At 35.9% G+C, this 12,514-nt stretch overlaps 1 protein-coding gene across 1 annotated transcript; it reads left to right on the top strand.

Annotated features, from left to right (window-relative positions):
- The first annotated feature begins 4,594 nt into the window (after positions 1–4,594).
- On the top strand, positions 4,595–11,973 carry LOC110941711 (ubiquitin-like modifier-activating enzyme 5). The gene is made up of 14 exons (XM_022183370.2): positions 4,595–4,847; positions 5,798–5,866; positions 5,960–6,073; positions 6,198–6,326; positions 6,412–6,480; positions 7,840–7,992; positions 8,106–8,142; positions 8,238–8,320; positions 8,454–8,528; positions 9,466–9,540; positions 9,684–9,770; positions 9,863–9,975; positions 10,701–10,747; positions 11,668–11,973. Exons 1-14 carry the CDS (start codon positions 4,758–4,760, stop codon positions 11,805–11,807), a joined length of 1,281 nt encoding a protein of 426 aa, XP_022039062.1. The 5' UTR covers positions 4,595–4,757; the 3' UTR covers positions 11,808–11,973.
- The last annotated feature ends 541 nt before the right edge of the window (positions 11,974–12,514 follow it).

Here is a 12,514-nt window from a genome sequence, read left to right as displayed (position 1 = left end):
AGTGGGTTGAAATGTTCAACCCGAATCCGACCCATATTATTATTTGGGTCAAAGATTTCAACCCTAACCCGACCCATATTAATTCGGGTCAACCCGATCCCCACCTGTTTAACCCATATTTTTAAATGAGTGATATATGTTGACGATTTATTAACGAGTTGTTCGGTTTTAAGCGGGTTATCGATAACATGTTTAATGATGAGTATGAATGTGATAAATAAATAATATAATGTGTCAAATTAACATTATTATAAGTAACCATGTAAAATATAAACCAAAAAAACAAAAACGAAACATAAAAGATTTTTTTTATCTAAATAGTTAAACCGGTTAACGGGTCAACCCGAACCCGACCCGTTTTTAATACGGGTCAACCCAAACCCGACCCATTTTTTAAACGGGTCGTGTTAGTTGTCACACCCCGATTTCCACGTGTATCACCGGTGGGCCCGGTGGGGGATTACCGTGACGTAGTTGGCAACAATATAGTCAAACCACACAATTATATGAATGCACAGCGGAAGCATAAAGATAAATATAATTCAACCTTTTGAATGTAATATCAAGTGTATTACAGAAGTCGAATTGTATCCACAGGGGATCATAAATAAAATAAAGTATTGTTCGATCAGATACAGCATCAAGTTTGCGAGACTATTCGTGATGCTAGAAAGCTATTACCAGCCAAATTTCGTGTAGTACCTGCACTTAATCTTTTGGGGAAAATACGTCAGTTTACACTGGTAAATACGTTCAACTGACACATTTGAAAATGTTTATTAAAAATTGATTTGAATGCACGAGGCACAAACTCTTTTATAACTTGGGAAAATTATTTATAATTATAATCTTGTGGACGAATTACATGTTCTTTTATGCGTTCAGTAGCCCGGATCCTGTCCGGGTTAAAGATTAATAGACACACCACATTGCGTAAAACCGTAGTGTAAAAACCAACGGCTACGTCTTTTAATAGTAATAATGTCGACATAATATATCGGGTGTACGCCTACACCGGGATGTCGAGGTCGTGGCCATTTCGTAAAATGATGCCAAGGATATCCGGGACAACGGTCATTAACCCCCCAAAGGCTTTTAAGTAACAAGACTGTTTAAATGAGCCGATCACATTATTCAATTAACCACCTAAGCGATGGAAGATATGATGCTCAATCAAGCGGTATTAATATACCGTTTCCCAAGCCCGTATAAGGGAAAATAAGTTAAAGTATTTACCTTTGCAAGTATATTCCTTAATGGATTACGTCACAGATAGCTTTTACTGGGGCTCCTATTCCAGAACGAAGGTTTTAATTAACCTATTAGAATCCTAACGGGTCTTTATATTAGCCGTAGCCTAGACCGGTTGGTTTCGAAAGATAAATACGGTTTAATCGCGCGAAAAGGCGAAAACCGAGGATGGAGTGTGATTCCGACCCAACAAGTTCAGAGACTTGTTTTATATGGGTTTAAGGTTTACACTCTGGATTTTGGGGTCCAAATAATATAATTTGACCCGTATCGGCTAATTTATGAAAACTAGTTTCATAAGTCGAACCGTGCGCGCAATAGGCGAAACGGTTAACCGTGAGAGTCCTACGCTTGTTTCCTAAGTCAATATGCCTTAAAGAGGTTGTGGCATCACTAGGATACCTTCCGTGATGCCCGTAACGAGTTTAAGTTAATATTACGCCCCATAGGGGTTTTTCGGTCATTTTAAAGACTTTTAAAGAGCTTTTCGAGTTCTACAGGAAATCTGAGTTTCCCGAACAGTTTATAAAGTTTAAAATACTTTATTTCTTATTTAAAATCAGTAGCAACTGGAATCGGGTCAAAAGACCTTGTAGAACTCAAGTTTTGGCCGAAAAGGGCATATTCGGTATTTACCGAACCGTAGCCATAACCGCAGGTTATGAGCAAGGTAAAAATAATTAAAAATCTTTAAAAATCCCAAAATATTATTTTATAACAGTGGGTAAAAGTTTTGGTGACGAAATCTTGGTTTAGATAGGCGTTATGCTAATTGCGCCGTTTATTACAAAAGTTTACTTTAATTGCGCTATTTAGCATAACTACCATTCTAGACCTCGGATTGACGTGAAACTTTAAGGACATGCTTATAATTTAGTAAGCAAGGTTATGGTCCGTTCACGTGTCCGAAATACTCGTTTTATTTAAAAAAAAAAGGGCGTTACGGTCAACTTTTAGGCGATTAACGGAAACGCGTAAAAGACTCGGACAAATCATGAACCGGTCACAGAGGGTTATACCATCATGTAACCTGGTCTTAAGAGAGTCCTAAGGCATATCTATACCTCACTAAAACGGGTCAGAACTGAAGTCAAAGCAAAAGTCAAACTTTTGCGACATTCGGCTCCGAACCGGTTCAATATAGCAAATGGTCGATTCAAACGAGCGTAAACAAGTTTATACACTTAATATTATGTTTTATGAGTGTCTAAACAGGTTGCATATCATTTATATCACAGATTATGCAAGAATCGCAAAAATAGCTTTCTGTTGACTTTTTAAGCATTCGTTTGACTCGACATTTGAGCTAGTTAGAGTGGTGATCAGAGGGAACCCTTTTAGGGGTTTATTACCCACATAATTACCAACTCATAACTACTTTTGATCCGTCATAAGACTGAGCCATTATGGATTTATTTTGAAGTCAAACCGTAGTTACGACGGTTTGGTTTTTAGCTATATAACTAAGTAAAATTGAACCACAAAGGAATTAAACGACTTACAGAAGCTTAGGCTTGCTTAGAGAACAAAGAAGAACACTTGAGAGCTCTTAGAATGATCAGAGAAGGTGTGTTTGAGGTGTGTGATAGTTATGAACAATGCAAGCCTATTTATAGTCAAAGACAAGGTCCAAGATCATCACACATTGGTCTACAAGTGACCATGGATGAATGGCAGGTGTCCTAGAGAGTTATGGGTCGAGTAGGGGGCGTCCATACCTCTGATAAACCCATTCCCACATGTTTGGCCGTTTAAATCAGCCAACAGCCACATTTCTGTCGCTAGGCATCGCTTACGGACCGTATGGCTTCGGCCTTGCGGTCCGTAAGCCACAGGCGGATCAAACACAATCATTCACCTCCTTACGGTCCGTAAGGCATACCCTTTACGGTCCGTAAGGGTTAAGAATAGGATCTTTTTAAATCTTTTTGTAATGATTATAAAATCTTGGTAATTAATTACCTGACCTTTCGGGTTTGAAGGGGTAACTTTGCGATATGGCCCTCGGTTAATTACAATTAAGGACCTCGCGTTACTTACACGTATCGTTAAGCCCCCGGTTAGATTACTTATTGTCCGGAAAGCCTTAAATTATATTATTGACGCTTTTAACCCTTCTCATACGAATTTGATCATAACTTTCTTGTTTTTAAAACGGAACTTCGCGAAATTTATATATTGTATTCTAGTGAGTGTATTATACTGTTACAAGGCCTTGGGAACGTTAAAGGGTCACTCAGAGGTATAATTAAACATGTTGACACAGTTAACCCCTGTAGCTCGTAATCTCTCACTTTCTTCCGCGTTTCGCTTCCGTACGATCCATGATTTATTCGTTTGAAGGTACGAGCATCATTTAGGGTTACTATACAGTATATTTACCCTTGGTTGACATTTATAACCCTCGAATTTACATACTTTCAAGGTTTGTCAAAATTAGTCCTTTATTTAATATCAATGCCACGTGTAATCAAATGACACGTGTTAACACATCATTGGACACAAAAATTCGAGGTGTTACATTAGTCGACCCCAACCTGTTTTTTTCGTGTCTGGTTAACGGGTCATGTCAAGAATTTCCGCCCCTATCTAAACCTATGTTATACCCATTCTTCACCCATTTTTTCTGTACTTTTTAAAATTAAATAAAGAGGTATAAAAAGAGAGAGATGAATAGATATTGGAAGCAAGGAATACACACGTCGGATACCACACAACTTCAAGGGACCAGGGGCAGGGATGGATTCAGTGGGGTTTTGGGGGTTCCTGGAAACCTCCTTTGGTTTGAAAAAAATGGAAACAAAATTAGTGGAAACCTTGTATGATTTAGAAAAAAATAATGATAATTGGTGAAAGTCTACCAAAAGGAACCCGCTGGAAAAAAAAATATTGGATCCGTCACTAATCAAAAGGTATCAGGGGGTGGCGTGGTATTCCCCGCTCCCCTACCCTGAAGGCCTTCTCAAGGGGTATACGGATGACCTTATAATGTTGAGAGCCACAAGAATCACATAATCTACGTATACATTACGCATAAAACAAAGCTGGAGGTAATACGAGAGACAAAGAAATATTAACAATTATATAAGACCGTGCGTTGTGGCACCCGTTAGCGCCGGGGTGAGCCACATAGGCGGCCAGGTGGCTCACAGGCACCGCAACGGGGTGCCGCGAATGGTCACCCGTGAGCACCGGGATGAGCATGGTCGCTTGGGCGAGCGGCTGTTGTGGGACTGTTTGGAGGTGTGGTAGCTTGGGCGAGCAGAGGTTAACCAGAACAGACTCAAGTGACGGGAGGCACGAGTGGGCAAGATGATGATGCGTCTAGTCAACGCCATATGTCATAGTATTAAGAGGATGAATCCGGATTGTCAAGTGAGCCGCAATAGCTATACTAATTCTTGACATAAATTCTGATTTCTAGCAACTCAAGATCTAACAAGCTTTGACCTTTGTAACGAAAAAACAGTCACAAAAACATAGAGTTGAACCACAGAGCGGCAGCAATGGAGGCGGAACTGAAAGCGACGCTATCTGATCTCCAAAATCTCAAAACTTCATTATCCGATCCATCTCATCATGCTTCCATCGATCAAGTAACTTTCTTTTTCATCTCAATTCCAATCATCCGTAGTGTTTCTGTGCTCAAAATGTTGCAAATCAATGATTTAATATCGATGTTTACAAAACCCTAATTTCCCTTTTATTATTCTACCCCTTTTTTCATCAATTAACTGTCGAATTATGCTCTTGATCGTTCAATTTGTTTGATTGTCTGATTATGTGACATGCATACTGAAATTGTTTGGTTGTTTGTTTCAAATTACTGAGTAATTACACTTACTTATCAGAGATTCGTCACTACATTTTGTTTGAGAGAATTAGGGTTTATATAATTAGTTATTTTTATTTACACCAATTAACATTAGCAGGATAGATCTCATCATCATCATCATCGTCATCATACTCAGTAAATCCCATCAATAGCAAAGCAAAGGTAGGGTCTGAGGAGGATAAGATGTAGACAACCTTACCTCTACCCGTAGGAATATAGAGAGGCTGCTTCCCCAGTGAGACCCCCGTCTCGATAGTAGTTTTGCATCAAGCCTTGGACATAAGGCACATAACACTCAGCAATCGGGACAAAGACCGATTAGTGCATGTACCCTTTTGTCTTTCAGCTATCAACGCCACCACATGATGCATGATTAACCGTCCTCAACTTTTAGCGTTATATTCACGAAATTAGTAAAATAACGTTAAAATTAGTGCACTTTCACTTTTGCTCCCCGATGGCCCACACATATATACATTATATGCGCATACCGCAAGCGGGGGGCGTAAGTCCTCATCCACTATATATATTATGTAAAGAAGGATCCAATTTCCAATAAAGTGGCCGGTAAACTGACAACAAGCTGAAACTTTAACTTTAAAAGGCATTTTTTGGCGTATAATTATGTAATTTTGTTATGAAGGAAAATATTTTTGTTTTTTGGTATATGCTACCTTTGTTACTAGTTATAAGTTATTACTGTGCTTGCAGATTCGGTTGCGTGTAGAGAATCTCACCAGTCTTGCAATGGCTGCACCGACTCGTCGTTCAAAAGTCAAGGTTTTGTCTACGTTTATACCGGGCTGCAATTTATTTCTAATAAAGCGGTTATTTGTTTCCGGTAGTTTAGTAATACTGTTGATTTGATTTCAGGATATGAGTGCAGAGGTTGTAGACAGCAACCCGTATAGTAGGCTTATGGCGCTGCAGAGGATGGGTATTGTGGACAATTATGAAAGAATACGGGAATTTTCAGTTGCTATAGTTGTCTGTACTGAACCCATCTTTTCAATTATAACTTTTGAGGCTTAATCGCCTACATCACACTTTTTGCTATGTATGAGCAAGTTAGATAAAATGATTACTTAATACTTCTGTTTTTTTTTCACAGGGTATCGGTGGGGTGGGGAGTGTTGCCGCTGAAATGCTTACGAGATGTGGTATTGGCCGTCTTTTGTTGTATGATTACGATACAGTGGAGTTAGCCAACATGAATAGGCTATTTTTTCGTCCTGAACAGGTGTGAAGTGTGATTGATATTATTGTCACTTTTAATTGTTTATTATTATTGTGAGGCGTGTTAACGTTGTTTTTATATGCCTCAGGTTGGTATGACCAAGACTGATGCTGCTGTCCAAACGTTATCAGAAATAAATCCGGACGTTGTTCTCGAGGTAATATTTTCAAAAGAAGTATTAATATGTTGCTGCATATTGATCACTGCTATTGTAATTGTAAATATGTTGAAATGGTTGTATACCTGTATATCCACTTTGCCATGGTATTTGTATTCATAGTTTATATAGGCAAGCGTATTGGATGTATAAATTTAAAGTTCTTAACATAAATGCATAGGAATTTTCTTCATTTTCTACTTATGTCCATAGTTGTTAAAAGCCATCGCCTCTTGCGCCTAGGCCCATTTTTCAGGCGAGGCGAGGCAGTTGCGCTTTAAGTCGAGGAAATTGCGCTTTAACTCTCCAGGTGATGGTTCAGGTGCACATTCCGGCAAGATTCCTAGATTCCGGAGAGTTCCCGACTAAATTCTGACAAGATTCTAGCCAAATTTCTACTTTTAATCAAGGAAAACTACTTTTCTACACTAATACACTAATATATTGGTACTAATTAGATGATATAAAGTGTTACATACTAGACTTTGTTTATTTTATTTGAAGAATAGTATTCTTTTTCTAATACATAATATATCTTTAAAAAAATTTCATTATGCGCTTTATTTTTCTCAGGCCCTCGCTTTTTTTGCGCTTTGCGCCTAGGCCCCAGGCAAGGCCTATGCGCCTTGAGTGCTCCTAGTGCCTTTAATAACTATGCTTATATCTTAATCCAATACCTAGGCTTGTAAATGAACCGAATGTTCATGAACTGTTCGTGAGCTTGTCCTTCGGTAAGTTCGTTTATTTAATAAACGAACGAAACATGAATAAATTTTTATGTTCATTTAATTAAACGAACGAACATGAACACACGTTTTGTTCGTTCATTTATGATCGTGAACGTTCGTTTATTTACATTTGTTTTTGTTTGTTACTTTTTGTTCTTTTGAATTTAATAAATACATAAGTAGTTATATTTATATTAATATAAACATAAAAGTGGCTTTCTAAGTTCTAACTACTTATATATATAACTAATTAGTAACTGGGCATTCTAGTAATGAAAATGCGCTTTCCAATGGAACTTATCATAATTAATCAATGATTTATATAAAAGCAACTTCTTTGTGTTCGTTTATGTTTGGTCATTTATGTTCTTCATTTGTGTTGTTTAATGTTTTTAAAAATAATGTTCGCTCAAGTTTGTTTGTTTATGTTTGTTAACAATTTGTTTAGGTTTTAAACAAACACGAACATGCTCATTTTCTTAATGAACGAACATGAACAAAATAATTTGTTTGATTATATGTTCATGTTCGTATTCAGTTAAAGAGTTAAGACCGCCTTCTATTTTCATTTTTATATTATCTAATTTCTTTCGACTTCTTCACACTATAATATTTCTTTACTATTTTTCAGAGCTTTACCATGAACATAACAACAGTGCAAGGCTTCGAAACTTTCATTTCAAGTCTCACAAATAAATCTTATAATCAAAAGAAAGAAGGCACCGGGGTGGATCTTGTTTTGAGCTGTGTAGATAATTATGAAGCAAGGATGGTTGTTAATCAGGTTTATTCAACTTTTTCCCAAAAACGTTTGTTTTTTTAATAATTAGTTAAATTTATATCTTCATAAGTGAAGGATGAGTTATGATTGGGTATCTAACCGTTTTTTGTATACAGGCTTGCAATGAACTTAATCAAACTTGGATGGAGTCTGGTAAGTAAATGCATTTGTCCTTTTTTAATAGTTAGTTGATCTTACGTTGCTGTTCCATTCATAAATTTAGTTTAATACTTGTTTTCTTTTGTTAGGTGTGTCTGAGGATGCTGTTTCGGGTCATATACAGTTGTTGATTCCTGGAGAAACTGCTTGTTTTGCATGTGCACCTCCTTTGGTAAGTGTGTAGTTATATAAACTATAAATCAACTTTACATGTTCCACATTTTTTGCCCTGAATATAATATGTGAAGAATTTTTTTTTTTTTTTTTTTTTTTTTTTTTTTTTTTGTGATTGTTTTCTTGTTTAGGTTGTTGCATCTGGGGTGGATGAACGCACACTTAAACGTGAAGGAGTTTGTGCTGCATCTTTGCCTACTACTATGGTTAGCAACGCCTTTTACACCCATTAAATGCGGTGTTTCTTTTTTAAATTATAATAGTTCTTGGACTCGATATATTTTATTGTTGTTGTTGCTGTTATTATTATTATTATTATTATTATTATTATTATTATTATTATTATTATATATAATAGTTCTTGGACTCGATATATTTTCTTTGCCAAATTTACAACAATGCCATCAACACATGTTTTTTATTTTGTTATTCAACCCTTCGACTTCTAGCATTGCCACTTACACCCCCTCAACTTTCTAAAAACTTTGTAAAATGTCATTTTGACCCCCTCAAGTAGTCGAGTTTTACGTGCTTATTTTTATGTATGTGGGTCAAATATAATACATTTTTGTGCTTATTTTTATGTACGTTTTTGGTTGGTCTACGCTTTGTTCAGAAACAAGTCGGGTCAAATATAATACGTTTTCACTAGGCGGTAGAAATTCGAGTTACTTTACGTTTCGACTCCGCCGCAACGCGTGGTACCATTCTTTAACGTAAAAAACACTATTTTCTTACGTGCTTATTTTTAAGTACGCTTCGTTATAAATCGAAGTTGGTTTACGTTTTGATGTAAGTTTTCTCGGCAATGAGTCATGTCAAATATAATACATTTTCGTACTTATTTCATGTGCGTTTTCAGTTGATCTACGTTTTGACTTAAAGTTTGTTCGGAAACATGTTGGGTCAAATATCCGACGGTATAAGTTCGAGTTACTTTAAGTTTTGACACCGCGGCAACGCGTGTCGGGTCAAAATACTAGTTATTATCATTATTATCTAATTCTTACCCACTTTCTAACTCATGCCAGTCAGTAGCTTAGTAAGTTTAGGCAACTATGCCTCTTTAAATGTTTATCGTGAATGTAGATTTGAAAATCATGCTGTGTACATTTGTGGCTAACTTCCTAAATTATTTGATAGGGGGTCGTTGCTGGGCTTTTAGTCCAAAACACACTCAAGTTCTTGCTGAAATTCGGGCAAGTCTCACCATACTTGGTAAACACTACACACCACACACATTCATTTTTATAAATAACCTCATAGATAAATAATTCTGGCCACGGGCCAATAGTGATCCACATGTGGATATATATATAATTTTGTTCTCGACATATTTTGTTTTATATTATGGATATCAGGGATACAATGCTCTTAAAGACTACTTCCCAACGATGGCAATGAAGCCGAACCCTCAATGTTCAAACGGACCTTGTCTAGAACGCCAGGTAAGTTGATATTATGGATGTTTTGTTTGAAACATTGATTCCGTTTAAGGTTGTTGGTTTCTTGTTGATGCTAGAATAATTTTGTTATGCAGAAAGAGTACATGCTCTTAAAACCCGCAAGGGATGCAGCTGCCAAAGCGAAGATGGAGGAAGAACTATCAACAATTGAAATCCCAGTACATGCCGATAACGAGTGGAATATAAGGTAACTTACACTAACGTCTTTTAATGTTTCATGACTTTCAATTCATGATATTTAATGACAAAATGGATGCAGGTCAAAACGTGTAATTTTTTGTAGAGGTGGTGTTGGGTTGACCCGAACACTCAAGATGTCAAATATAATCTAATATATTATATTATTATTTTATTAATAAATTGAGTAAAATGATTTATGAGGTTTTATGCTTAAAAAAGTTGCACTTTTCGGAAACTTTTGACCTGTTCGACCGGCTTTCTTATATGCTGTTTTCTAAGGCGCAATTTTGTATATACCCCTGAAGACTTGCATAATATCATATTTATCCTACTAAAATATACCTATTCAAAATACTTACATATCTCATAATTGGTCAACTTCATGAAGTATAATTTGTAAATGACAGTTCTACCCTTCTCTCATATCCTAATTCAAGTTTTAAGGGAAGGGTATAAACATGATAATTTTGAAAATCGGTATATTTGAGATCGTGACTTCTTGTTGGGTAGAATATGAGATTATAACAAGTTTTCAAGGGAATACATGAAATTAACACTTTTTTAGTTATACCGGCCGGCATTAGGGACAAAACATAGACCTAGTTGACCCGTTTAGTAAATGGGTTGGAATTGCCTACATCATTTCTAAAAGGTTTTGTTTGTAAATTTGGATTTAGAATAATGTAATCACCTGTTCTTGACAAACGTGTTATCTTATTTGTTGCTTTTCAGTGTTGTTGATGATTGTGAGGTTGATGTCATAAATGGCCAAAGCTCAGGTTAGCCTATTCTATTCTATTATTAACTAAATTAATTCTTATGGCCATGTGTGTGTGTATTCGTTTCAGAACCAATAACATGTTAAGAACTGCGAGAACCACATAAATGCACTTGTACAGTTGTATGTAATGCAGAAAAGATAAACATAAGTAACGGGAGAGAGAAACAGGTGTGTGTGTGTGTGTGTGTGTGTGTATTATTGCGGCAAATACACACTCGTTTCTTAGTCACCTGAAGTGTGTAATTAGTGCTAGAAATCTTACCTTAGGGTTTGGATTCGACCATAAAATGTCAACTTGACTACTGAACGTGAACTCGATAAATGTTTTAGAGGGGACAATTCCAGCCATATGACTAAAAAAACAAGTTTATCTGGGTTTGTATTAAATTGCGAACACCCGGTAAATTTAAAAAACTTTAGCTAAAAGGAAACACGTCACAAAAGGTCAATTAAAAGTTGTTTAAAGTGTTTAAAACCTCTTAAATTCTTTTATGCAAAAAGAAAAAAATGAACAATCATCTTATAAGATAGCATGTTTTTATTCATACTAACATGTTAGTTTTGAAAAAATCTAGAACATTAATGTTTTGGTAGAAAAATATTATATACTGAGGTTAAGATAATCAAGTGTTAGAATGGTTCTCGCAGACGGGTTAAATAACGGGTCAAAACACGTTAACTTATTAAATAATAATGTGATAAATATGATTAAAAAATGGTTTAGGAGGTTTTTATACATTTCAATACTCTTTTCATAGTCGAACCATTTAAGTTTGTAACTCACTTGACATTTTAGAGATGAAACACATATCCGGATCGAATGATCGATCAATGTAAGTTAATGGGTCAAGATTGCCGCATGTAATATTTGCATTTTTACCCTTTTATTGAATGTTGATGTAGTTTTGCTTTATGCAGATGCACTGCCAGAAGGTCTTGTTCATGAGCTTCCAAATGCTGATGTCTACAAGCATCCAACGGTCTCAAACGACGCTGTGGACACCGTAGATGATCTTGAAGATCTCAAAAAGCAACTTGAGGCCCTTAATGCTCTCTAGTTGTTATATTATCAGTTTTTTAAATTATAATCTACAAATTGAGTAACAAACTAAGAAGAATTTTGGCCTGTTTCAAGTTTTGGTCTAAGAGCACCTTTTAAATCAAGTAGATCATATGAACTTTAATGAAGTCCAATGATATGAACATCTAGAAAGTTGACTAATATATTCCAAGGCATTATATATATACACACTGACACACACATATACGGGGAAGGTTAACATACAAGACCACCTTATTGTGTGAAGCGTACACGAGCATCTCAACTGCACATCTGACCTACCTCAGGCCTTTAATTGAACATAGTGGCACAATAGTAATTAACTTGACATAATTACGTGTGGATTAACGCATGTTATTTGCATAATTACAAATGTTATTGGATAATTACGAACGTTACAAAAAATCAAAACCCGCATGCCACCAAAAATTAAAATTACGCATGTTATTGGGTGGTCGCATACGTTAAGGGACTTTTGTATTTTAAACTCTCTTTCTCTCTCTCTCTCTCTCCATCTCTCTCTCTCTCTCTCTATATATATATATATATATACATATAATAAATTGATATATTTAATAAAAAGGATAAAACGTGGCATAGTGATGTGCGTGAATTGTATATATTTTTATGAATGAATTTTCCTTCACACAAATTTAGTTTTAAATGGTTTTCACCCAAGAACTAAAATACACACAAAAAGCGCAA

This window comes from Helianthus annuus, chromosome 5, assembly GCF_002127325.2.
Source record: "Helianthus annuus cultivar XRQ/B chromosome 5, HanXRQr2.0-SUNRISE, whole genome shotgun sequence".
NCBI classification, from domain to species: domain Eukaryota; kingdom Viridiplantae; phylum Streptophyta; class Magnoliopsida; order Asterales; family Asteraceae; genus Helianthus; species Helianthus annuus.
Note: the sequence above shows the minus strand (reverse complement) of the source record. Positions and strands in the feature narration are given on the sequence as shown.

Excerpts from the sequence above, each read along its gene's own strand:
- LOC110941711 (XM_022183370.2), top strand. The coding sequence starts at position 4,758 with ATGGAGGCGGAACTGAAAGCGACGCTATCTGATCTCCAAAATCTCAAA. Across the intron at positions 9,541-9,683 it reads GGCAAGTCTCACCATACTTG|GGATACAATGCTCTTAAAGA; the intron begins GTAAACACTACA and ends TATGGATATCAG. Across the intron at positions 9,771-9,862 it reads GACCTTGTCTAGAACGCCAG|AAAGAGTACATGCTCTTAAA; the intron begins GTAAGTTGATAT and ends TTTGTTATGCAG.